This window comes from Carettochelys insculpta, chromosome 16 (genome assembly GCF_033958435.1).
Source record: "Carettochelys insculpta isolate YL-2023 chromosome 16, ASM3395843v1, whole genome shotgun sequence".
Classification (NCBI taxonomy): Eukaryota; Metazoa; Chordata; order Testudines; family Carettochelyidae; genus Carettochelys; species Carettochelys insculpta.
Genome location: NC_134152.1, coordinates 27,802,255 through 27,828,853, shown reverse-complemented (window position 1 = coordinate 27,828,853; position 26,599 = coordinate 27,802,255). Strand labels below are relative to the sequence as shown.

Here is a 26,599-nt window from a genome sequence, read left to right as displayed (position 1 = left end):
GAGCTGCTTCTTTCATATAATGCTAATTGGCTTCCCAGGACCAATCCCCCAAGCTTCCTGGAGTAGGGAATTCAGAAAACAGCCTGAGCATGAGATCTGATGAGTCTCAGCTCTTGTTCCCACTTCCAACCAAGACAGGAGTCACAAGAGTGCCTCCAGCATAGAGAACACCTGCAAAATTGTGGCTGCTGTGTTTGCAGGAATGCAAAAGAGCTTTGCAGAAACTGACCACGGTTCCAGTGGGCTGTGTTTTGTGTTCAGGGAACTATCTCAGGGTGAGCTTGGTTTAGGTTTCAAGGACAGCTCTCAATCTGCCGGCCAAGGCTCCTTTGCTTCCTGTGAAATCAAGCAAGGACTGACAGAGGAGGAATTCAGACTCCTTTCTTCTCCACTTCTTTCACCCTTCTAATTAGTTCATATCTCATAGGGCAGGAAGAGAACCTCAAGAGGTCATTGAGTCCAGTCCCCTGCACTCACAGTAGGGCCTATCACCATCCATTGAACTGTTACATATGTTCGTTGATTGTTTTCTTTGACCTCTTGTTTGATGACTTGCTGGCAAGAAAGCTAATGGAAAACCTGAAGTAAGTAACTTGCAAACCACCAGGAAACCACAGCTCTTTGGCAGAAAGCATTACCAGTTCTTGTGTGGTTTATTGCCCTACTGGAACAAAATTTACGGGGGCTGAGCATACATAAGTGCAGAAGGACGTGGAGTATCTCTGCAGCTTCATTAATGGATTTTGGTTCTAAATCTGTTACTAGGAGACCCCGTATTAGCAAATGTCCCTGCTATTCTTTGGAAAAAGCACCCTTTGATTGCTTTGTCTGAAGCTGGAAGACTTACAATGCACTGATGCTCCTGACTGCATTAGGTGGGATACTGGCTTACTGACTGCAGAAGCTTTGTCAGGTTCCCCGCAGAGATTGTTATTCATTGTTACCCTGTTCCTAACAAGGGGTAATGGGAAGGAGGTGTCAGCCATTTAAGTCTAATTACTCTGGAGCTTCTTTGCTCTCAGTGGACACCAGCTGTTTTGCTTTCCCTACCAGGAGGAGCTTTCTGTAATAATTAAAGAAAACAGTCATCTAAAAGCAGGTGAAAGTGCTGGAGCGGGTCTGATAACAGCTGAGAGGCTCCAAGCTGATGAACATGGAAATGAGATGATCCCGCTTCAGAAAGAGCCTGTAGAAGCTGAAAAGGGGGCATTGTTTTGAACATGGGTTGTTCCACATGCTTTTGCTGACATGAGCCCCACTGTTGCAAATGGGCTCCATAGTTGGTGCTGGAGGGCACAAAACAGGTCTTCAGAGATGGGAGTGCAGCTAAGGAAAGAGGGAGGACCCATATTTGCTCCTTCCTCTAAAAGTGAGAGAAGGAGATGTGAAAGAGCATATATGCACATTAAGGACTCCAATCCATGAATCTCCTTGTGCCCCCTTGGCCTAGCCAACTTCTTGTAGCTTGGTGAGGAGGCTATCTCCCATATTTCCTTTGCTCAGATGTTACTTCTGGCCTGACTCTGCCTTTCTGAATTTCTGAGGTCAGCTTCATTCCCTTGGAAGCATCCAGTAGTGCTTATGTCCAACCAGTCACCTCCAACGCCAGTCCCGGAGACCTTGAATAAAACAAAGTGCATTTGAGAAGGGATTGGAACTATCTAAAACTGAGGAGGTTAAAACAATAGCTGGAGTGACATTAGAATGCAGTAAACTCTTTCATATCCGGCAGCCCTGGGCTGGGAGGTTGCTGGATATTCAAATATTGTGGAGAATAGAGATGTATACCTAGCAAGGCATCACACCAAAGAAAAATAAGATTAGTTATTAAACAAAAATATATGCAGAATAGTTGATTTACCAACAGTAGTATTGTACATGGTAATTATTCGTATTTACTTTCACTATATTGTACTTATGGAAAACATTAACTAAAATATAGTTATGGTTATTTAAGAGTTCCGGATGATAGAATGTCAGATATGAAAGAGTTTGCTGTAAGTACAGCTTGTTAGGTCTGAACCTTGGCTATCAGAAGGATGGTGTTCTGCATCTAAGTAGGTCCTTTTTTGTCATCCATCCTCCCCCATCTCTGTTTGTCTAAAGCATTTCCATTAAGTTATAGTCAGGGTCAGTGGGAGTTGTTTATTCATAAGTTCTAAGACTTTACCTGTGATAGTGGTCTGAGGTTTTGTGCCCAGGTATTGAAACTCTTGGAGAGCTCTGTTTGTGTAACACTCATGCATGTCTGTACATGCACACATTCAGAATTTTCCCAGTGCAATTGCATTTTTCTGTAACAGCACTGAATTGGCCCTGTGAATTTGTTTGTGACTTCACTGGTGTGTGCTCACAACATTTACAGTGTAAAAGCAGATATTTGGGTAGGGAGTCATGAACTGGTTTTGCATAGTGGGAGCAAAGGAGGAAAGTGGGTGAAAGCTCATTGGGACTATTTTGGATTAGATCAGCTAAACTTTCTTGGTTAACCTACCATTTTCTTTGAAATTGTGAAGTGAATTGGTTGAATATCGAATGCACATACCACAGTTAGGGAAACCCTGAATTAGATGAATTACTTAAAACCTATGCTGTATTTTAAAAATACAAATGCTATGTTGGTGCTAAATTTATTATTATTGTTATAATCTTCCCTTTTTTGAGGTTGCTGGAGGTGGGGGCGGGGTGATGGTGGTAGTGAAAAGCGAATTTGGGGCCAAATTTTAGCTCACAAAGCTGTGTTTTTGGTGCTGGCAGTAACAAATCCCAGTGTCCTTAGTCACTTCAGAACAGTGCAGCACAGAGGTGGGGGGTGGGTAGGGGAGGGGAGGGGAGAAGAGGGTGACTGTTCCTTGACAACTGAAGTAATTTTGTCATTTGTTTTTTAAGACCATTCTGGTGGGAGAGGAGGGATTGCTTCCCACATGTGAACAAGTCCTGCTGATGGGATAGATAGGATCCTCCTTATGAAGCAGTTTCTGGGGGTGGAAACAACATGACAAGGAGGGAAGGGAAGGTGGCTGCTGCAGGCGTCCAGCAGTGACAGCTTCTTCTCCCTTGGCACTTTGTTCGCTTGTAGCAAGCGCTCCTAGTAATTACGCCTCTTAATTTAGGAGAGCGAGTGGGAGAAAGGAATATAAATTTGTGTATTAGCTTTAGAGATTGAAAATAGGGCAAGCGAACCTTCTTTCCAGGAGATTATATTTGGAAATGAAATAGAGTGACATTCAGTATAAACTTGAAAAATTGCTCTCTTTAACAGCAACAGTAGAGAAAACCACAATTCTTATTGCACTGGAGAGAAGCTGAAGTCAGCGTGTGTATGGTTATTCACACACACATTGGTCTATTTGTGTGTATCTATACAGTTATATGGACATACATATGTTTTTAGGAACCAGTCTGCTGGAAGAATATTTAACCTTAGCCCTCCCTTACCACTAGTAAAGGACACTGACTTTGTTGTTACAGGCCAATTAGCCTGTATAGACAGTGGGATTCAGGGTATGTCTGATCCAGTTAGCTCTTGTGTGTTTTAAACATTTATAAAGGCTTTGTTGCTGGTGGTGGTTTTACTTTGTTTCAGTCAAGTGTGAAATATTTCTAAAGCTCCATTATTTGATATCCATGTTTCTTTTTCTCCTTGTGGTCCTCATGTTCTACAGTAGCATCAAGGATTAACTTTTCTAGGAAAAATCCCTAACTAATCCTGTAGCTTTTAGCCCATTTCTCAATGACAAGTCATTCAGTGTTTTTGTAGCAATAACTCTTGTGTCTTTTTGAAGAGGAGCTGGGTTTAAGGTGAGTAACTCGCTGCTCAGCAATAGAGAATCCAGTGCTGGTTAGCTTTTCCCAAAAGTGTTCTGCCCCTGATGTTTTAGGATGACCCTTTCATTCACCTTTACTTTGAGGGCTCATGGGGAAGATGGGTAAGGTATTTTCTTTTTAAAGAAAAGCTGATCAGAAGGGATTCAGTTTAGAGTCCTATTGTTAATGTTATGTGCCCCAAATGACTATATCCAAAGGAGAAGGAGCTGTCAATAGTGGAGTCCTGAATCAGCCACCTTCCTCTCACCTCCCCTGTCATGCTGTCTTCACCCTCTTGATCCTACTTATGAACAGTTTCTATCCATCTGATCACTAGGACTTGCTCATTTTAAGGAGGCAACTTGTCACTTCCCGGAAGGACAGTTTTAAAATGGCTTTCATAGCATGTGTGAAATACTACATTTGGGTCTTTGGGGACAGCTTGAAACAGGAGGTCCCCAGCCATGTTCCCAGCAATCGTTTTCATCAATGTGTGGATTTTTTTCCATCTATGTACAGAAGACATTTTTGTGTTCACTGAGGCATGTGGGAATGTGCACCATTAGTAGAAACAAAAATCTTAACTGTGGGTGCTTTGCTAATCAGCTGGGTGGCATTTGAATCTCTCCTGGATGACTGCACAAGTGCCCAGCTTACAGGAAACTCTGGTCACTAGTTTTGCTGCACTGGCATGTAGGAAGGAAGGTGAATAAACTTCATGTTAATTGCTCCGTCTCTTATAGATGATTACAACTGATGTTCCTAGAATAACTGACATTTCAAATGTCTTTTGGAAAGTGATACATTAACTTTTCAAAGCTGAGTGTCGTATAAGGGACCCTTTAGAATATCAGAATGGCTGTTCTGGGTGAGATTGATGGTCCATTTAGCTCAGTATCCTGTGTTCTGACAGCAGTCTGTGCCAGATGCCCCAGAGGGAATGAATAGTTATGATATGCCAATCGGAGGGTTCAGGACACCCAGAACATGAGATTATTTCCCTGACTATCTTGGCTAGTAGCCATTGGTGGACGTACCTGTATGAACCTATTTAATTTTTTTAACCCTTTTAGCCTGTTTTAATTTTGTTTTTCCCAACACCCCTAGGTTGACAGTGCATTGTATGAAGAAGTACTACTACTTTTTGTTTGTTTAAAGCTGCAAACTATTAATTTCACTGGGTGACTCCTTCTTCTTGTGTTACGTGAAGGAGTAAACAGTATCTCCTTCTTCACTTTCTCCTTACCATTCATTACTGTGTAAACCTCTATCATACCCCCTCTTAATTACCTCTTTACCAGGCTGAACAATCCCAGTCTTTTAAATCTTTCCTTATATGGAAGCTGCTCCATACCCCTAATTATTTTGTTGCCCCCTCTGTGTGCATTTTAAATTTCTACTGTATTTTTGAGATAGGATAACTAGAATTTCATACAGTATTCAAGGTGTGAGCATACATGTATACAGGGGCATTATATTTTCTGTCCTATTCTCTCTCTCTTTTCTAATGGTTTCTAAAAATCTCTTTGCTTTTATGACTGCAGTTGCATATTGCGCAGATGTTTCCAGAGAGCTGTCCAAGATGACTATCCAAGCTTATTTTCTTGGTTGATAAAAGTTAATTTATACCTCATTGTTTTGTTCATATTAACTGGATTATGATGTCCAATGTATGTTGTTTTGCATTTATCAACACTGAATTTCATCTGCCATTTTGTTGCCCCACTCACCCAGGTTTGTGATAGTCCTTTGTAACTTTGAAAAGGGTTAACTTTACTCTCTTGAGGTTTTTTACTTTTTGCATTATCTGCAACCGTTGGTACCTCACTGCCCCTTTTCCAGCTTTTATGAATGTTTTAAATGACATAAATATGTCCCAGTACAGAATCCTAGAGGGACCCCTCTGTTTACCTCTGAAAACTGACCATTTATTTCAACCCTTTATTTCCTTTCTTCTAACCAGTTACTGATCCATGAGTAAGGCTTTGTCATGAATGAATGACTATAAAGGGTTAAACCCAGAGAGAGTGGATTCTGTGTTGGCAAGCAGCCAATGGGAAGTGAGAGGTGGATTTTTTAATTGAAGGTAGTTATGTGCTGAGAGAGTCTTTTGTGTGGCCAGAGGAGAGAGACATAAATGAATTAAGCTTGAAACCAAATGTGGAGGAAATCAGTCATATCCAGACCTCGAGACCGATCTTGGAACAATAGATATATAAGTAGAAAGGAAATTTTTAATCAGACACAAACAGGTTATGTTTTGTTGTTGTTGTTATTCTGGGTTTTTTGAAGGACTTCTCGGGCAGATGGGGTATACTCCCATCCCCATACACTAACTTTTAAACTTAATCCCAGAGAAGTAATTCTCTATGTTTTAATCTACCTTTTTTTTAATTGTTCTGTAACACATCGCAACCGAGTATGCTTTATCAAGTATATCTTTTTTGCTTTGTTAATAAATCACTTTTTAAGGCAATGGTTTAATTCCTGTGTCCTAGAGAAGTTTCTGGGTGTATGTGTGCCTCAGACTGAAAGGTCAGATAACAGAGACTGCGTTTTTTTTGTTTCTCTCCTTGTTTTCAAGCTCTTTCCTAAGAGACGATTAAGCGCTTGGGGTTACCCCACAAGGAGATATCCCAATTGTGGCTTCCTGTGTTCTAAAAAGGGGTTTTTTCCACTTGGGTGGTGGCATCTATATCAGGGAATCTGTGACCTTGGGAAGCTTTTTATCAGAAGCCTACTGAGACAAGGTATTTTTAAGGTATCTTGTGGGCCCCCATCTTCTGTTCTCAGAGCGTCGAAGTGAAGAACAGCCTTAGTAGGCTGCAAATCTGTCATGGAGATCATGGAAGTCAGAGGTTCCATGACTTTCTGGGACCTCAGTGAAATCTGCAGGGGTCAGTCTGGTTGGTGCAAGGACTGTCACATCAGCTTGGGCAGCCCCTGCATGAGCTTCATGAGCATCTGATGGGGCAGTCTTGGGCCACTTTGCCCCTCCCGTCCAGTGTTCCCTCCAGTTTTTTCCATCCCTAGATGGAATAAATTTTGTGAAGTACGCTCAATGCATGTGCGGAGATGCACCACCGCTAGAAGCATATGCTTCCGGCTGTGAATGGCTACGGGCACTCTGCTAATCAGCTGGGATGCACCTGAATCTCTCCTGGGAAGTCACCCAAGTGCTCAGCTTACAGGGAACCACTGCTCCCACCCTTTCTCTGCCTTCAGCAGCAGGTGTCTGGGGCTGTTGCCCCTTTCTTTCCAGAATCAGCGGAGGCCTAGGGCTTCATGTCATTGCCCTCCCCCTTTTCTCACCCCCCACTTTTTTTTTTTATAATTCCCAAAATGCCGAATTAGACACAATCCTCATCTTCAATATAAGCTCGTTGAATCAGCCCTTCATTGTAATACATTAATTTAGAACACACTGATTATGTTAATAGTAACCATATGTCTCCAATCACGTGTTCTTGTATGAAATCTGTGTACACAAAGTGGGCAAATAAATCTCTGACCTTTTATTGTTTTCATCACCCAAACAAATATTTTTCAAAGAAAATGCAAAACAGAAAGGCTGCTTTGAAATCCAGGACCCTAAAGCTGGGCACAGAAATGAGTATTTTAGTGTGTATAGCTGCATGGCCTGACTTCCACAGGGAAATCAGTTTTCAAAAATGTCCCATTTTAAAAAGTGACTGAAAATCTTTTGAGCTCAAGTCCCAGGGAATTCCAAAATTCATAAGTCGCTTTTGAAAATGGGACGTGGACTTGGTCTCTGCCTAAAACTTAGCTTGACATACTTCTGTTTCATGTGCCGATGCTATGTCTACACTAGGGAAAGAAAATTGATTGTAGCTACCCAATTCGTGCTACGGTAATTGCATAGCTACAACAGACATATCTGCAATTGACTTAGCTGGCTGTCCTTCCTGAAGAAAACAAAAAAGTAGTCCTGTAGCATTTTAAAGAGTAACACAATAATTTATAAGATGATGAGCTTTGGTGGGACACACTCACTTCTTCGCATGAAAACTCATCTCCTCATAAATTATTTTGTTAGTCTTTAAAGTACTACAGGACTGCTTTTTTGCTTTGTGAAGATACAGACTAACATAGCTACCTCTCAGTGACTACTCAATGAAGAATGTTGATGGGAGAGTTTCTCCCTTGAACTCCCTTACTCCTTGCTTCTCAAGAAGAGCACAGGGCTTGATGCTGAGCCCTGATAGGTCCATTTTGTGTTACCTACCAGATGCATGAAATCAAACCCCGGAAGATCAACCTGCTCAGGGTCAGTATTACGGGGTGGTGTAGACGTAGCCAGGAAGACAAAGTTAAGCCAAACTAAGCCCTTGTGGAGAGAGGTCAATGAAAGCTCCTGCTTCTCGAGGAGATGGGTATACAACAGTGATGGGAAAATCCTTGTAGCAAGTGTGTGTGTTATAGTGGCATAGCTGCCACTGTAGATATAGCCTTAGATTCCTAAATCATTAAGATGCTTCTGGGTAGTTGTGGGGGCTTAGCACCTTGAGAATCATGAGTTAACTCAATGGCATATTTGGGAGAAGGAAGCTTGAAAAGTGACAAATGCCACAAGTGCAACTTGAAACCAAATATCTGAAAATGAAGGATTTGTTTTTCATAGTTGTCAGTAGCCCAGCTCAGAGCTGCCTCCCCCGCCCCACCCAGCACCTCTAAGGACCTCAGCCTACTTGATGCAGAACAGGCAAGTAGAGCCGGCTGCTTTCCTTATTTTACTGTTACTGTTTGTAAAGTCATTAACAGTTGTGAGGAAAAGATTTTGAATTCCTGTTCTCTGGCAGGTTTAAAGTGGGGGGGAATGGGAGGAGAGGAGGCAGCCATTTCTCTTAATTCTAAGTGTATTAGTACTTTCTCCTCTATTCTGTAAATGATAAGGACTGAGACATGTTTTCTGTTACTGAGATCGTCAAGGCAGCTTACTGTTCAGGCTTGTGCATACAATATGCATAATGTCACTTTTAATGTTAACAACTTACTTTGAATGTTGGTTGTGCCCTGAGTGCTCATCCAATCAATACTTCCAAAGTTTCCCAGAAACTGGGGCTTGTGGACATCAAGAAAACTGCATGGGCACTGGATAAAATGGAACGGAGCAGGAGGAAAAGAGGGTCTGACATATTCTGGAAAAAAGGACATTGCATGGTCAAAGCGTGTTAAGACCAGTTTACTTTTTCTCACCATTCCTGGCCTCTGACATTACTCATGGGTCTGGCCTTTCCAGTGTCATAAAGTCCTTGGCTAACTACAAAATAGCCTGGCATCTTCTGGAACCAGTAATATGTTCTAGAGCAGCAGGGGCCACGTGGCAATTTTTTACATGTTCTGGGGGAACCTGCCTCCCCATCCCCAGGCTTAACCTTTCTCAGCCCCAAGCCTGCCCCCCACATCCCCAGGTGTTATCTCTCTCAGCCCCAAACTGCCCCCCACCCTCAGCACCAGGATTAACCTGTCTCAGACATCGAGCTCTGTGCGCTGCCTCTCCCGCTCTGTGGCCGCTGCCTCTCCCCTTCTCAGCGTGGCTCCAACCAGGGCAGACTTGGCTGCCTCTCTCCACAGCTCTCCCGCTCACTTCCGCCACCTGCAGCGTGGACAGCTCCCTTCTTTGCCACACTGAAATAATGGAACCAACTGTAATTGGTTTAACCGCCGGATCCCTCCCGCTGCCCTGTTGGCCATTTAACCAATTAAATTGAATTCATTATTTCAGCCATGGCAGGGCAGGGAGCTGCAAGAAGAGTCAGCAGCAGTGTCTGAAGCGCTAGGTTGCTGACCCCGCCCCAGCCTCACTACATCCCATGCCCCACGCTCACTTTAGGCAGCCTGGGTAAAATGGTGCTGCTGCTGCAGGAAAAAGTTTCGCAGTCCAGATAAAAAGGCTTCACGGTCTGGATTCTGGCCCAAGGACAACATATTGGCCACCCCTATTCTAGGAAATGGGGACAAATTAATTAAAAGGCTTAAGCCTGAGCATTTTGAGCTGCTGAAGCTCTCTGGGGAATGGTGAGTGCTTAGCACCTTTCTGGATCAGGTCTGTTGTCATGACAGACGATGCGGTAGCATAGTGATGCATATCCTCTCTGGACTGAGATGCACACCCCCTGTGTGGCTTCCCCGTATGCCAGGGAAAGGACCAGAGCAGCATAAAGGATTTCTGAGAATACATCTGCACTGCAGAAAAAAGGACAAGCACAACGGCAGCGAGTCTCAGAGCCAGAGTCTACAGACCTGGGCTTCCTCCATGGCACTAAAAATAGCAGTGTAGATGTTTCTGCCTGGGCTCTGAGATCCCCTCATCAGGCTTAAGAGACTGCGTGGGAACCTCTACACTTCTGGTTTAGCCTCTAAAGTTGAGCTGAAGGGACCTTAAGAGCTGGGTGCTAAGGCCCTCTGCCACGTTTTGTTTTGGAGCTTGTGGGGAGTCTCTTCTCAGTGTAAGCCAGAACTTTTCAACTGTGGGTTGAGCCCTCTGGAGGACATGGGAGCACATATGGGAGATAAGTGGCAATACCAGGGTGCCTTGTGCCAGCCCCCAGCATGGAGTGCCACCTCCATCCCAACTTATCTCAGTGGGCCACCCAGCCTGTGGGTCATGTGAACACCTGTGCACCCACACTGATTTCCACTGCTGGTTGCCCCAGCACTTCGAAAACCAGAGGTGGGGGAAGAGCGAAGGGCAGACATGATCTATGTTTTAGAGGTGCAGCCTGACTGCAAGATGAAGCAACTTGCTGCTGTATAGCCCTGGGCAGTGTATTTGAAACTTAGACACAGGTAATGTACTTGAAGTTATATTAAGGTCTGTGTTATGTCTATGAGCAGGCTGTCAAGGATACATCTGCACATGTCTATTTTTGCCTGGTGTGGGAGGGTCGTGGGGGGTTCTCACATGTATATAAGCTGTGTACATGTAAGCTGTGTGTTTGGATTGCCACCCAGGAGAGATTGACATGCTGCCTAGCTGATTAGCAGAGTGGCCACTGCTGCCCGCTTTGGTAGCAGGTGTTTCTGTTAGTGATGAACACTGGTATGTGGATGGAAAAAATGAATGGGAACATTGGCCATAACCAAAAATTGTCATGCAAGAAAGTTAAAAAGTCACATATATGGGGCATGTTCTAGAAGCCCAAGCCTAGCTAGAGGAGAATTCCCCTGGTGCCAGCTCTGAGTAAGACAGCCAAAATACCCTCTTGCAAGCCCTGGCATATGAGAGTGAGCATTATTAGGGGTAAGGGGCCAGCATGTAGCACTGTGGAGTTTGGGGCAGCATTGTACAAGAAGCCAGGGCCAGCTGCTGGAATTAAGGCAGCACCCCTCTCCTCACATCTAATTTACACCATGGATTTCTGTAGCCCACAGAGCAGCTCAGAATTGGAAGAGCACCAGGATAACAAAAAGACCTTAGTTCATCCCACCACAACTCCAGGTTTCTCCTAGAGGCACAGCACCAAATCTCCTCTGAAATCTAATAGAACTCAGAGATAGTCACTATATATTTACTAGGAGTCAGAAACTAACTCATCAAATAGGATTTTCAGTGGATCTGTGCCATCCAGCATAGATATGAGCGCCCATGCACACGCACACCTCCCCTCTCCTCTTCCCGTTATACACTCAGATGCTTTCCATTCACACACAACAAACATCTGCAGCCCCACACCACAGAAACAGGTTAGTAACCCCCAGCTTCTCCAAAGGAGCCAGCGGTGATTTATTGGGTCATGTCACTTAGCAGGTGGCAGTTGGCCTGAAGGCTGAGGCCACTTAGCCTATGATGAATAACATATTTACCAGTGCTCCATCACCACGTGTCCCAGAAAGCAGCGCAAAACTATAACAAACTTCATGCCAGCTTTCTGCAGGGAGGGGAAGCAGAGTATATATAAATGAATGTTTTCCTATTAGAAACAGGTTGGAATTGAAGTTGGCTGCCAGAACCGGTTCCCTGATTCTCATCCCTGGAATTATCTAGAGCGCTTGCTTTATCCTAGCCATCTGTAATGAACTGAGCTGGGACAGATAAGCTCAGTAATCAGAAAATTGAGGGAAGCATTCCTCGCTGTGATAATCTTGTCAGCTGGCTAATATACATGAACATTTTACAGCATGATGATGCAAGAGGTCTTTTTGCTTCTTTCCTTTTGCTTGAAAGGGCTTTGGCAAATAATGGGAGAATACCAAAATCTAGTGTTACAAAGAGGTTTTTGGCTAGGCTTTCGTCCCGCATATTTCTCCTTTACTTTAACTCCTGATGTATCCAAAGGGGGGAGGCAGTTATGGGAATCAGGCCATCCCAGTCCTGCCTCTCCCACCTCACGTCTTTTCTAGAGCACACAAGTGTGCAGAAATTTTGTTTCTGGCTGAGCAGTTTGACTAGGCATAGCTCTGCAGTTAGTGTTTTTTTTCTTGCACACCTACCTACTGTCCTCTTATTGTAAAAGCAGGAAACTGGTACCAGCTAGCTGCCTTTGGACCCAGTGCACCAGTGCAGAATTATGATGCTCTACAAGTTTAATCAGTACAGTTAAAGGGTCGTGTGAGTTAATGCATTTTCTTCCTGATGTTTAATATTGAGCCTCTGTGTTCATATGGTTTGCATCTCTAATTATGGTTGTGTTGCTTATTAGTTCGCCTGTAAATGGAAAACGTATCTGGCCTTAGATTTATGAGAAGGAGTTACTGATCAGAAGATACGAGACAGATGCAGAAGGAAGAGCCAAAGTGTGAGGAGGGGAATTAGGTGTCTAGAAACAGACAATGAAGAATGAGTAGGGAGGGTACCCAGGCTGGGAGGAGCCATAGTGGGGATTCAGGGTGTCTGAAAGTTACTCACACTCGGAACTGGCCATCTCTACTTGGAATGCCTGAGGGCTTTAGGATAGTAGTTTAGTAGCAGATATGATATACCATTTCTCCCTCCCTATGCATGGACATTTGGATGCTGGATGAGGGATAGAGATTCACACAACCAAAGTAGGCCAAAGACTCCCGCTGCTCCCAACCTGACAATTATAGGGCCTGGCTAAGTGATAACTATATGCTCAGATTGTGGCTTGATTACCCAGTGTAAAGGGGACTGAGGCAACTTGTTTTCTTAATTCTTCATCCACTGATGTTTCCCCCATCCTGCCTGAGCATCTTGTATCTGAAAGGGTTGGAAATTTTTCCCAATCTGAAGATTGCAATGTAGAAGCGTTGGACTTGGACTGGACAAGGCAGTCTGATCAGCTGTTTTCCTTAGGAGTCATTGACACTAAGTGAGGTTGCATTGCCGGTACATTAAACTCTCAATTTAACAGACTGATGGGGGGGAGGGGTGTCTGTTAATGCTGAAAGTCTGTAAAATCTGAATAGTTATACTGTATGACAATGCACTGACCTTCCCAGCCCACCACTCACTCCTGTTCTCTGCCCCACCCCATTCTTCCCCTCACACCTCTATCTCCTTCTCCCAGTTACCAGGACAGGAGCTGAACACTGACTTGGCTCCTTCCACCTATGGCAGCTCTCAGTGTGTGTAGCGCTGCAGCTCCTCCAGTCCCTGCGGCCCCAGCTGCTCCGGAGGCTCCTTCGGCCCCGGCAGCTCTGGCGCATCGCTGGCATTTATTTAAGGGGTTAGGGGCTCGCTGACAGCATGCATTATTTCCAAGTGAGATTATTTCCATTATTTTAAAGTGATATCTGTAAATCAAGGGTTTACTGTATAGAACTTCAGGTAGCAGCCAACTCCGAGTTTTGTGGAAAGGGTTCTCTACCTCAGGTTACTCACAGGGAAAAGGATGGAGAAGTATTCAAGAGAGGAGCAGCAGCTCTGCTTGGACATCATCAGTCTGCATTCACTCAGCTGCCCCTTACAGTCTTTGAGCAAATGTTGGGAGAGGTAATTAGAGGTGTGGCAAGAAAGGGCATGTTAACTGGAGAGCTGGTGCTTGGTTTGTATAAAACTGTTGTGTTTCATAAAGTACGTTGGAATGACGTCTATAAGAAGAGGGAGCTGGCTGCCGAGTATCTAATGGCTGCCTCCCTGCTGTTTCTCTACGTCATATAATGAGGTGAAGTTGGTTTCCATTTCTGTTGCCGCTAAGCTAAAGAATCACATGACACTGGACACAGCTGTCTGATGGAAATAAAGAAATGTATGTGCCAGTAGGCTCATAGGATTTGCTGTAGGGTTTTGCTGAATGGGTTATGGGCTGTCAGGTTGTTGTAAATGCCAGATGCTTCAGAGGAAAGTGTAAAGAAAAGAAAACAGCAACTCATAATGCATCTGGCCAATTGTATCTCCATGAGGCACACTAACAATGAATTCTTTATTGAAAACTTATATTCAAAAAATCCATGTGCCATGAGCCGCAATTAAAAATATTGTAGTCCCAGGACTCCTGACTCTCTGAAACTCTTGGGCATTCGGTGCTGTGATTTAGAAGTGTGCACTCATGTCTGTAATGTCGCTGAGGATGAACTAACCTCCAGTCCTATTACTTGCAGTTGGAGGTGGAGCTAAACAGCTTGAAGTCTCAGGAATGCACAGCAGCTCAGAGCACCTTCATCACTACTGAGGAAGTGAATGCACTCAGGTGAGCATATGCCTAGGAGCTGTTTTTTCCATTTGTTACACAGCTGGGGAGAAGGAAAAGGACCAAGTTGGTGTTATTAAAGGAAACCAGTGCTGCATCCTCCACATTTATTATATCTCACATGGTAGACAAAGAGACAGCCCCAGGAAGCTTACAGTGTAACTAACTAAGCTTTAGGACTCATTGCACAGACTATTGTCTGGTGGGATGTTTTCAATTAGAATCCTTCTTTGTGCAGTTACCTTCACCTCATCTTCATTTCATGCCCTCAAACCTTGTAGGAAATTGCAGCACCCACAGAAGCCTTGAGGCTTTTCACCTTTCCCACGTTGTCATTATCAGACCTTTATTCCACTTTGGGTTTCTGCATGTTCTGTTTTTGGAATCTGCTTGAGTCTGTTAATTCCTGTTTTGGTGGCTCCTTCAGCACCCCCCTACCTCCATTTACTTCCCTTCCTGTGGAACAGCTTTGCAGTTTTTTTTTTTTTTTTTTATTTTTACTGGATCTGTTAGTATGGGACCTGCAAGCAGCCATAAAGAGAGACTTAGAAACAGCCTTTTGTAATACTGATGTGCTTCCAACACTGGAGAGAAAAGAAAAAATGGTTTCCCTAGTGTGCAGCTGCAGATGGCAAGAGGGATGCAGGTGATTCAATGAGAGAGCAGCTACAAAACAGCATTTCAACAGAGGATACATAAGCACTTACAAAAGCTACAATGAAACTAGACAACCTTTCAGTATATTTATTAAAGTATTTAGAGCTCCCATACGAAGGTAGGTGAAACAATAAATACGGAGAGCAGAAAGTTCATCTGTGTCCAGAATGCTTTAATAAAGTTCCTTCTTTTTAAACTGAGCCAATCTGTTAGATCTTGACAACTTGCGTTTGTGGTTCTGAGCTGATGTGAGATTTTGGCTGGATTTCCTTCTCTTAATTCTTTTATATTCTCAGTTCCATCATTGTAAAAGCGCTGCTGCCTTTCAGGAGCGAGAGCAGGATTTTGCAGGAAGCACAAATTACTGGCCTGCATCTTATGGATTTTCTAACACCACCCCCGCCGCCCCCCCTCCCTGCCCCCCAGCCCAGCTTGTTTTACAGCTCCAGAAGTGTTGTTCAATGTTAGAATGGAATGGATTTGAAAATGGCCAGCATTCAGCGTAGATGCCCTAATACAATAGGGAGCTCTAAAATTGACCTTCAGAATGTTTTTCCTCAGGTATAACTCCCACAAGATTGAGGGGAGAATTTTGGAGGTCTCTCTCCACCAAATCATCTTTTAAGGAGAGGGTACTGTGGTTTTGCTCCTTCTTCCCATAAGCATAGTGTATCAGTTCTTCCCAGATCTTTATTCAGGATGTGAATGTGTATTTGAGATACTTTTCCAGGAGGCACGTTGGATTATCCTGAAGCCTGGTGCTTGCAGTGCTATAGAGTGTTAAAAATCTCTCCAGCAGCGGTAAAACTCATCCCCATATGCTGATTAATATTATGCTTCTCTATCAGTAAAACCCGCATTCTGTCTTCTGGGAGCTGGAGATGTTCAGAGTGTTTCTGCAGTAACTCCCCAGTCTCCCCCTCTCTCCTGGTTAGTATGGACTGCAGCACCCTTTCCATTTAGGAGTAATTCCAGTCTCTCTGTTTTTACCTGCAAGATTCATTATTCAGTGTTTATCTTCATTAAACAGCACTTGCCATCTATTAGCTGAGCAACTTCAAGGACACTACAAAACAAAACCAAACAGCTGGATTTCCATATATTTCAGGACTTCATGACATTGCTAATGTTTTCATTGCTGTGGAATGGGATCTCATTTTTACCTGGTCTGTCTTTTCCCTGATTTGCTGACCTAGCCCCAAACTGATCTCACAAACACCACTCTCAGATTCCTTCCAATGATTTTACTAGTGAGTGCCAGCAGAGTGCTAGGTGCTCTGCAAGCAGAGGGAGCCTCTATCCCCACTTAAAGTCATAGAAGTCTAATCATAACTCCTAACTGTGTTTTTAAGTGTCATTTCTTTGTCTGTCAACCTCATAAGTCTCCTTCTTTCATTTAAATTGTGCCTTGGAATTCAAATAGAGTGTCCCAGAAGTGGGCTCCTCCCCAGAAAAATCAAGTGGGTCTGTCCCACGAAAGCTCACTTCATAAATTATTTTGCTAGTCTTTAAAGTGCTGCTTGACTGCTTTTTGTTTTGACATTTATATTCTGAAACAGTTCTCCAGTGAAGAGCAATAAATTGAATGCAGAATTGAAAGCTATGTCAAGCTCAAAGGCTAAGTTTCTGGGGCTGCTTCTCACAGCAGCACCTCAGCCACCTTTCTCTTCCCTCCCCTCACCATCAGACACACACCACAAACACTTTCAGGATCACACATTTTTGAAGCCAGAGTCAACTGCGACATTTGATCCTTTGTACCTACTATCAGGTGATTTTTGGTAGTGTAGCTAAACCTTTGTTTAGGTGGAAGTCTGTCATTGAACCATTTTTTGTTCCACTAAATATACCAGCACTACCCTTGTAATACAGAACATGTTCCAAATGCTGATGCTGGTATTGAGCAGCAAAGCAGGCTTGAATGGTGTGGGTTCTGCAAGCAGGAATGTGAACCTGTGTTTCTTTCCTTTCCTCTTCACAATTTTATTACTCTGTTTGGAAGGTTGATGCAAATAATATAAGGTTGCTAAGGTTTCCTCTCTTCTGTTCCTGTTGCCCAGCATGTGCAAATTTTGTGGGCCATAGTTTCTAACAGAAAACACACACTATATGAAGTTTTGTTTTTCTGCTGGAGGCTTCTTGACTCTGAGGCTAGTGGGTAACTTCCTATCCCCTTCTCAACACAAGTAGGTGGGCTGCTCTGCTGCTGTAGTCAGTGTTCTTCTTAGGAGTAACCTACTCTAGATATCATTGCTTCCTTTTTACTTTCTGTCCAACCTCTGATGGACGACTTCTTTCTGCAGAATTAGGGTGGGAAAAACATTGATTTGTGGCTTCAGAGTTACCCAATTCATGGATAGGGTTGGGTTCGACTTCTCCTTTTGAGATCCCAAGTGTTTTGGGGCTGGGAAGCAGTAAAGAGTTCTGTCACCATAACACAAGTAATCTCTTGCTGTCACGGAATCGTGACAGACTTTTGTAGGGCTCCTACTTGGATGGGGACCAGAAAATAGTTTGTTATGGTTGTCACATTTCCTGAGTTAGCTACATCTCTGAGCACTTCTGGTTGGTCTGCCTTTTGGTGACCTCTCCTAGGTCTCAGACCTCTAATCATCTTCTTTGAGGTGAGTTCTCGCTATCCAGTCCCTCCTGACTGGGGTCTTTGGCTGCACACTCCTACAAATCCATGGATACCTGGGAGATGAACTTGAAATGGGAAGGAGTATGGGCTACACTGGGAGAGTAAAAAGAGGGCCAGGGCAAAACTGGGAGGCAAGACCAAATCAATGTCTGAGATGCCTATATACAAATGCAAGAAGTATGGGAAATAAACAAGAAGAATTGGAAGTACTAATAAATGAATACAAGTATGATATCGTTGGCATCACAGAAACTTGGTGGGATAATACTCACGATTGGAATGTTGGTATTGAAGGGTACAGCCTGCTTAGGAAGGACAGACAGGGAAAGAAGGGAGGAGGTGTTGCCTTGTATATTAAAAATGTACACACTTGGGCAGAGGTGGAGATGGACGTAGGAGATGGACGGTTTGAAAGTCTCTGGGTTAGACTCAGAGGAGTAAAAAACAAGGATGAGGTCCTACTAGGAGTCTACTACAGCCCCCGTAGCCAGATGGAAGAGGTGGATGAAGCTTTCTTTAAACAGCTAATAAAATCATCCAGGGCCCAGAATTTGGTGGTGAAGGGGGACTTCAACTATCCAGGTATATGTTGGGAAACTAATACAGCAGGAGACAGACTGTCCAATAAATTCTTGGATTGCATTGCAGACAAGTTTTTATTCCAAAAGTTTGAAAAAGCTACCGGGGGGAAGCTGTTCTAAATTTAATTTTAACAAATAGGGAGGAAATTATTGAGAATATGAAAGTGGAAGGATGCTTGGGTGAAAGTGATCATGAATTCATAGAGTTCACAGTTCTAAGGAAGGGTATAGGGGAAAACAGTACAATAGAGATAATGGATTTCAGGAAGGCAGATTTTGGTAAACTCGGACAGCTGGTAGGTAAGGTCCCATGGGAAGCTAAACTGAGGGGAAAAACGGCTGAGGAGAGTTGGCAGTTTTTCAAAGGGACATTATTAAGGGCCCAAAAGCAAGCTATCCCGCTGCGTAGGAAAGATAGAAAACATGGCAAAAGACTGCCTTGGCTTAACCAGGAGATCTTGCATGATCTCAAACTAAAAAAGGAATTGTATAAGAAATGGAAACTAGGACAAATTACAAAGGACGAATATAGGCAAACAACACGAGCATGCAGGAGCAAGATTAGAAAGGCTAAGGCACAAAGTGAGCTCAAGCTAGCTACAAGCATAAAGGGAAACAAGAAGGCTTTTTACAAATACATTGGTAACAAGAGGAAGACCAAGGAGAGGGTAGGGCCATTGTTTCAGTGATGAGGGAGAAACAGTAACAGGGAATTTGGAAATGGCAGCGATGTTTAATGATTTCTTTGTTTCGGTCTTCACTGAGAAATCTGAAGGAATGCCTGACATAGAGAATGCTAGTGAAAAAGGGGTAGGTTTAGAAGTTGAAATATGAAAAGAACAAATTAAAATTTACTTAGAAAAATTAGATGTCTGCAAATCACCAGGGCCTGATGATATGCATCCTGGAATCCTCAAGGAGCTGATAGAAGAGGTATCTGAGCCTTTAGCATTCATTTTTGGAAAATCATGGGAGACTGGAGAGATTCCAGAAGACTGGAAAAGGGCAAATATAGTACCCATTTATACAAAGGGGAACAAGAATAACCCGGGAAACTACAAGCCAGTCAGCTTAAGTTCTGTGCCAGGAAACATAATGGCATCATTAAAGAAATCATCTGCAAGCATGTGGAAGGTGGTAAGGTGATAGGGAACAGCCAGCATGGTTTTGTTAAAAACAGATCATGTCAAACCAATCTAATAGCTTTCTTTGATAGAATAACGAGCCTTGTGGATAAGGGAGAAGCGGTGGATGTGATATACCTAGACTTCAGTAAAGCATTTGACACGGTCTCACATAATATACTTATCAATAAACTACTCAAATACAACTTAGATGGGGCTACTATAAGGTGGGTGAACAACTGGCTGGATAACCATACTGAGAGAGTAGTTATTAATGGTTTTCAATCCTGCTGGAAAAGTATAACTAGTGGGGTTCCGCAGGGGTCTGTTTTAGGACCGGTTCTGTTCAATATCTTCATTAACGATTTAGATATTGACATAGAAAGTACACTTATTAAGTTTGCAGATGATACCAAGCTGGGAAGGGTTGCAACTTTTTTGGAGGATAGGGTCATAATTCAAAAGGATCTGGACAAACGGGAGAAATGGGCTGAGGTAAACCGGATGAAGTTTAATAAGGACAAATGCAAAGTGCTCCACTTAGGAAGGAACAATCAGTGTCACACATACAGAATGGGAAAGGACTGCCTAGGAATGAGTACAGCGGAAAGGGGTCTAGGGGTTTTAGTGGACCACAAGCTAAATATGAGTCAACAGTGTGATGCTGTTGCAAAAAAAGCAAACATGATTTTAGGATGCATTAACAGGTGTGTTGTGAACAAAACACAAGATGTTATTCTCCCACTCTACTATGCGCTGGTTAGGCCTCAGCTGGAGTATTGTGTCCAGTTCTGGGCACCGCAGTTCAGGAAGAATGTGGAGAAATTGGAGAGGGTCCAGAAGACAGCAACGAGAATGATCAAAGGTCTAGAGACATGACCTATGAAGAAAGGCTGAAAGAACTGGGCTTGTTTAGTTTGGAAAAGGGAAGATTGAGGGGGGACATGATAGCAGTTTTCAGGTATCTAAAAGGGTGTCATAAGGCAGAGGGAGGGAACTTGTTCTTTTTGGCCTCTGAGGATAGAACAAGAGGCAATGGACTTAACTTGCAGCAGGGGAGGTTCAGGTTGGACATTAGGAAAAAGTTCCTAACTGTCAGGGTGATCAAACACTGGAACGAATTGCCAAGGGAGGTGGTAGAATCTCCATCACTGGAGATATTTAAGAAGAGGTTAGGTAGATGGCTTTCAAGGATTGTCTGGAAAGTGCTTGGTCCTGCCATGAGGGCAGGGGGCTGGACTCGATGGCCTCTTGAGGTCCCTTCCAGTCCTACTCTTCTGTGATTCTATGAAATACTGAGGATTATCTCAGCAGGTCTGATTTTAGTTCATCACTCATAGTTTTGTTCTCTCAGGGGCAGTGACAGAGTTAATGATGACCAGCCAGGTATTGTGAAACAAAGTACAATTTATTCAGAACAAAAGCGTTACAGAGTAAAGGTATCGTGTAAACAGCAAACATCTAGCTTATCAGGTGTCACCATCTTCCATGTGGAAAAGGATGGAGTTTCCAAAGTACTGTAGGGCTGCTCCCCTCTCTGTCACAATCTCATGTCCATTCTTGGATTAAGTGTGAACGGCCTTTTTCAAAATCAGGGCTGTTTACCAGGCCTCCCGAACAAAGTCAGATGTATACATGCTACTTCCCCAGGGGATGAAACTTCCAAAGAGTTGACACCTGCATTAAGAATTTGCTCTAATTACGCACTGCCCCCTGATGTTTAGTTCTTGCAAAAAAGCCCTTTGCGTGCATGCGCGCGCGCGCACACACACACACTTCACTATATAGCCAAGAATACAACCACTAGCCACCGTAACATTTGCAAAACAAATATGATAGTCTTCAGATATTCTGTGTGTCCGTAGCTTCTCTTGTGGTGCACCATGGCAGATTCCTTCACATGGCCTGTTGCATTGGTGTCCCTGCAGCAAAGATGACTTGGGTAGGTGTGATAAATAAGTAAGGAAAAGAGGGGTGTGGGGGACTAGGAAGGGGAATCTGGTAGGAGTGGAATCAGTGAGCTCTCCCCTCCTTCTCCATCACAGTATTAGAGGAGCTGTCTTTGTGGAGTTCCATACCACCAGTTCATAATGCTGCAGTCCCTTGTTTGTGTGGTGTATCTAGTCATTGGAGTCTACTGCCCAATGTCAGTGGGCTTGCAGGAACTAGGAACGTGACTGTACTTAGGTTCTTACCCCATTCAATTTGTCATCCCAAATTCACTCCGGGAGGAAATTGGTAGAAGAGGAATACAAACTCCACATTGGACGGTGGGGAAAGAAATCCTACACTTCATGAGGGAATTGTTTCCACTGCTAATGTTTGCCATGGGCCTCAACAGACCATCACCTACAATTCAATTCACCTGCTCTCCTAACCTTACCTCCACCTGTTAGCTGCTCTTCTAAAGGGACCCATCAGAAGGCAGGGAAAGGAATGGGAAAGGACTGTATGCCTCCAGGCATTTCCAAATAAACTTCACTGTTAAAAGCTAACTTCTGAAAACAAAGGCAGGATAGTCACAAAGGCAAAGAAATCCACATTAATCCCCTAAATCTGTATTCACATCCTGTGAGTGAGTGAAAGCTTTAAACAAAATCTTTTGTCTCATTTTTCTTTAGTATGGAAAGTAAATTTTCAGTGAAAAGCTTGAAAGACTTTATCAGTTTTTCTCCTTCTCCTCTTGAGAACAATGTGCGCTTTCGTCAGACCTTTTATGGCTCTAAACGTGAAATTCTTTCCCAACTTCATTACTTCAGAGGAGACGATAAAAGCCAATACAAATGCTGTCGTTCCTCACATCACTTGTTCCCCACATATCATATTTTGCCATATTCTGCAGATCTCGTTATGGGAAACGGTTGTGGATCTGTTTAGTTTGCTGACCACAGAGAACAACAGTGTTTAGGCAATAACTCATTTTACTCTGATGGTGGTAAATCTGCAAAGGCTGTTTATTCTATACCAAATACATAAAAATAATGCATTAAGAACAGTTTTAGCAAAGACTTAAGTGGCAACTGTTGAAGGACCTTTTCAGCTGGAACAAATCTGAACTTTTTCTTTCTGCTGTCAAACAAAAACTCCAGTAAATAAATACTAAGTGTTGTCTATGGATTTAGTGCGTGGGTAGAGTTACAGTGATTCAAAAGACATTCATGTCCCTGCCAGTGCCTATTAGTCACACTTGCTGGATATCTCTCTGTGCCGTTCCTAACACTATCTTTTTGCCATCTGGCTCCCTTAATAGTGTCTTCTTGACACACACATTTTCTGTTCCATTCAGTAGTTTCCAGTTCAGCAGTAGCTTTTCTACATGGCAGTGCCCACTTCTCAGATGGGTTATACAGTGAGAGATTCCCCCATCAGTGGCAACACTATTTTGCCAGTCACAGCTGTGCCCTGCCTGCCAATATTTTAATCTTGTAAATAAGGGATGTACAGGAAGAAGAAGAAGAAGCATCTGTTAGTTCCATTTGCACTCAGAGTTTTGTGAAAGGAGAGAGTTTGAGAAATACTTCATTTTTTTTATTTCTGTTTAAAAATAGGAATGGTTAGCCTGTGTGCCTCAGGTTGTACTATAACATCCATCACCACAGCATCTAAACACTTCCCAGATAAATGAGATTTGTCTACTGGGGTCTCTCGTGGCTGAATCTTTCCTGGTAGACGAGGCTTTGTTGGGGATATAGAAGTTTTTCCTTCATGGTTTTGTCTTTCTAAATTAGGACTGTGTGCCCAACAGAAGGATTCCAGTGATTGGAGGCACATACTAGGCCAAGATACTGGGGTAGATACACAGGTCACAGAAAATACAGTTCCTTTGTGATTGTTCACTAACGCAATCTGTCTCCCTTAGTGCTTGGGGGGCAGTTTTCAAAAATGTTGTGCCTTTAGTCTTCTAAAGACTAAGAGTTATTTTAAGTTTCAGTGCATCTGCTGCAGGAAAGCCTCGTAAGAGATTTGAAACAGTCTTGTCGTGAGTTAAAACAGTTACAAGTTTTCAAGTCTCTTTTTTTTACAAATCCATTGGTAGATACTTCAGTGATATGCAACAGTACTTCCTGCAACAGTAAAACCTGGCATTTTGTCGTGTCCGTATTTTAGTGAGTAAATGACATTTCTTGCCTCCTCTCTCTGCAAAGCTGCATTTGTATTCAGTTTCAGTCAAATATTAAATCAATAAGTGCCTGTACTGAGCCCTGAACTTTTTCTAGTTTACTTTTTGTTGTTCCTCAACTGAGTCTATCCTGAATTGTTCTCCTTACTTGCAAACTCCCATGGAGCAACCTACAGTTGAGGAAGAATAACTCTGGTGCACAAGCCTCAGAGAGATAGTCATGTTAGTCTGTAGAGTAAAAACAACAAGGAGTCCTTTAGCACCTCAGAGACTAATGGATTTATTAGGGCGTGAGCTTTTGTGGGTAAAACCCACTTCATCAGGTGGAATGGAGTGGAAATAAAAAGGCAGAAGTATATGTAAGACAATTATGGCAAAAAATTCCATTGTAGTAATTTTTTGCAGTAATTTTCTTACATATGTACTTGCCTTTTATTTCCTTTCTATGCCATCTGATGAAGTGGGTTTTACCCAGAAGAGCTTATGCTCTTGCAGTGTTTCTCAACCTTATATAATCTGTAAATTTATTTTTATATACCTATATATCTCTCTCTTTATATAGAGAGAGATAAAAATAAATATATAATATGTGGCTCAATGCCCTCCTCCTCCTCCAGAGCCAAGAACACCCCCAACCTGCATTGGAAATACCATACAAACATCATGGCTCAACCCCAGTCCAGTTTCAGCTTGATCCTTTTACAAATGGTGTTTTCTTTGGAGACTCATGTGATGCTGGTTGGCAGCAGAAGACTTCAACTGGTATCATAGTGCAGAGTGCTTGTATTAAGTGCATTTTTTAATTTTTTTCCAGCTTCCTCTTCCTGGTGTCTCTTCCTTTTCCCCGGATAATGTGTGCTCTTTGTTTTTCTCTTTCTAAAATTATCAAGTGCTCTCCTTAGCTGCTTGAGCAATTGCAATAGCTGCATGTTTGCAGAGAGCAGCATTTTGAATGGCTGAAATAAGTCACAAGATGACTTTATTATCCCTGTAGAGAACCTGTTGAGGTGGGAGGGGCCTTTATAATACTTTGAATATTGAAGCAATTAAAGATGTAACTGCAAAGCCAACTTAATGTGTAGTAAATATGTTTAAGAACCATCAGCTTCACTGAAAAAGATTTGCAATTTTTTTTAACATGCACACATAGTGCACGGAGTAACCATAAGTTACATCTAAAGATGCTGCTGTCATTCAGTAATTTCTTCTGGAAAAAATAGGTGCCTGTGCTGTTGGAGGTTTGTAAAATGTGTCTGCCATTCCCCTTTTTATTACCTGAATTGTGTGTAAGTTTGCAAAGTCTAGCATATTATTAAGTAGCTTAATTTACTTTTTCTTTAAAAAACAACCACACATCCACTCTGAAAAAACACACACTCGCAACCCCCCAAAATTAAACATTTAGCGAGAACAAAGAGGAACAGAAGATTAGACAGACACGTGTGACACAGCCAAGGTGAAATTGCTGTAGGAACTGTAAATATTCAATTTCCTGGTGAGTTGTGTCTTCTACTTGTGTGTTCTTAATAGTGCAATATTGTGGTTTTATTCTTTTCCCATAATGCTGTGTCTTATCATTGGAACACTATTTTATAATGGGTGCACGACTTCTGTATTTGGTCCTCATCATGTTTTTCTTTCCAGTGTTGGGACTAAAGCAGGGTTGGAGCATTATTTATTTGTATATTTTACCCCCTCTTTACAGGTTAAAAATTGAGGAGTTGGAAGCTGAGCGTGGGCGATTAGAAGAGGAGAACAAGTCTATGGAAATGAAATTGGAGAAGCTTACTCTTCAGGTAAGAGGTGGGGCAGGACCAGAAGGGCTGAACAGGTTGGCACAGTTCTGCCTTGGTGAATGGGTATATTGACAAGCTTCCAGAAGTTCCTTTCACAGTCCGCAGATCCTTGCAGGGGGAGCTCACAAGAAGCCCAAACTCTGTGCATGATATTGTCACACTGGGATTCTAGTGATGTTTTCAGGCATGCAAGAACAGATCCATCTGCCAGTATCTTTTGGTAGAACCTCTTCTGGTGACAAGTCTCCAAACTGTTGTCTGTACTAGCAAACATCAGAGCACATTAACCACTGTTGCAGCTCTGCTGCATAGGGAACTGCTGTCTAGACTTTGTTTTCTGCTATGATGACAGGTCGGTAAAAATGCCTTGGAACTGTTTACATTACAGCTTCCACCATCGCTGCCTTCAGTCCTCAGCAAACCTCAGGAGCTTGTGGCCTTATATGGTAGGAGCTATTCAAACCAGGAATATGATAATGGGGTTTGAATTAACAAGTTGTTGTGGCAGCCAGCCACACTGTCCCCCCACCCCCCCAAGGGGATGAAGGTATGAAATAAATAAATAAAAAAAAGGGAAATAAAAGTTTGAGTGCTGTTTTCACCATGGCTCCTTGTTGAGACAGGGGCTACAGGATGTTATTGTGGATACATCAGTGAAGCCTTCCTCTCCCCAAAGGAGGGTGAGGGAGACCAGTGACAATAGAAGGGACTGTTTACTAAGGCTGCTCTTGTTTTTTTTAATATTGGTACTCTGTGCAGATTGAGGGTTGGGAGTGTTGCATTTAAAGCATCTTCTGTTTGAAAGAAGCCAGAGAGAGCAGAAGCTAAGCCCATTTTGTGTTTAATCAAAGACCATCCTGCTCTGAGCAGTGTTATCACTCCCTGCTGTTCTCTCTGATGTGCCGAACATCTCAGCCTTGTAACATTTCATTCTTTTAATTTTTCTTTCTTTCTCTTTTCCCCCCTTTTTGTGTAAATTGCTTTATGATGGTAGAAAACCTGCAGGTCTGAAATTATCCAGATTTCAGACAGACCATTGATTTTATCTTGACACCTATTAGAGGCAAATCAAATCTCTTTTTTATTACCAATTCCTGGAGACGGAGGAAGTGACAGCTTTGATAAAGCGGGGAGCTGAGAGCTGCTGAGCGCCTCTGCCGAGTCGTGGTTAGCACAAAACCTGTCACCCAGCTCTCCTTTAATTGGGTTTCTGTCATCAGAAGGAGATGAATACATTGGGTTTGGTGTTCTGAGGCGCCG

At 42.9% G+C, this 26,599-nt stretch overlaps 1 protein-coding gene across 3 annotated transcripts in view; it reads left to right on the top strand.

Moving 5' to 3' along the window:
* The window catches only part of MAD1L1 (mitotic arrest deficient 1 like 1), a 655,729-nt gene that overhangs the window by 377,772 nt on the left and 251,358 nt on the right, over positions 1-26,599 (top strand). For all 3 annotated transcript variants that reach the window (XM_075010828.1, XM_075010829.1, XM_075010830.1), the window contains exons 14-15: positions 14,332-14,420; positions 25,249-25,339. In XM_075010828.1, the coding sequence (XP_074866929.1) occupies positions 14,332-14,420; positions 25,249-25,339 (180 nt within the window). The remainder of the gene's footprint in view (positions 1-14,331; positions 14,421-25,248; positions 25,340-26,599) is intronic.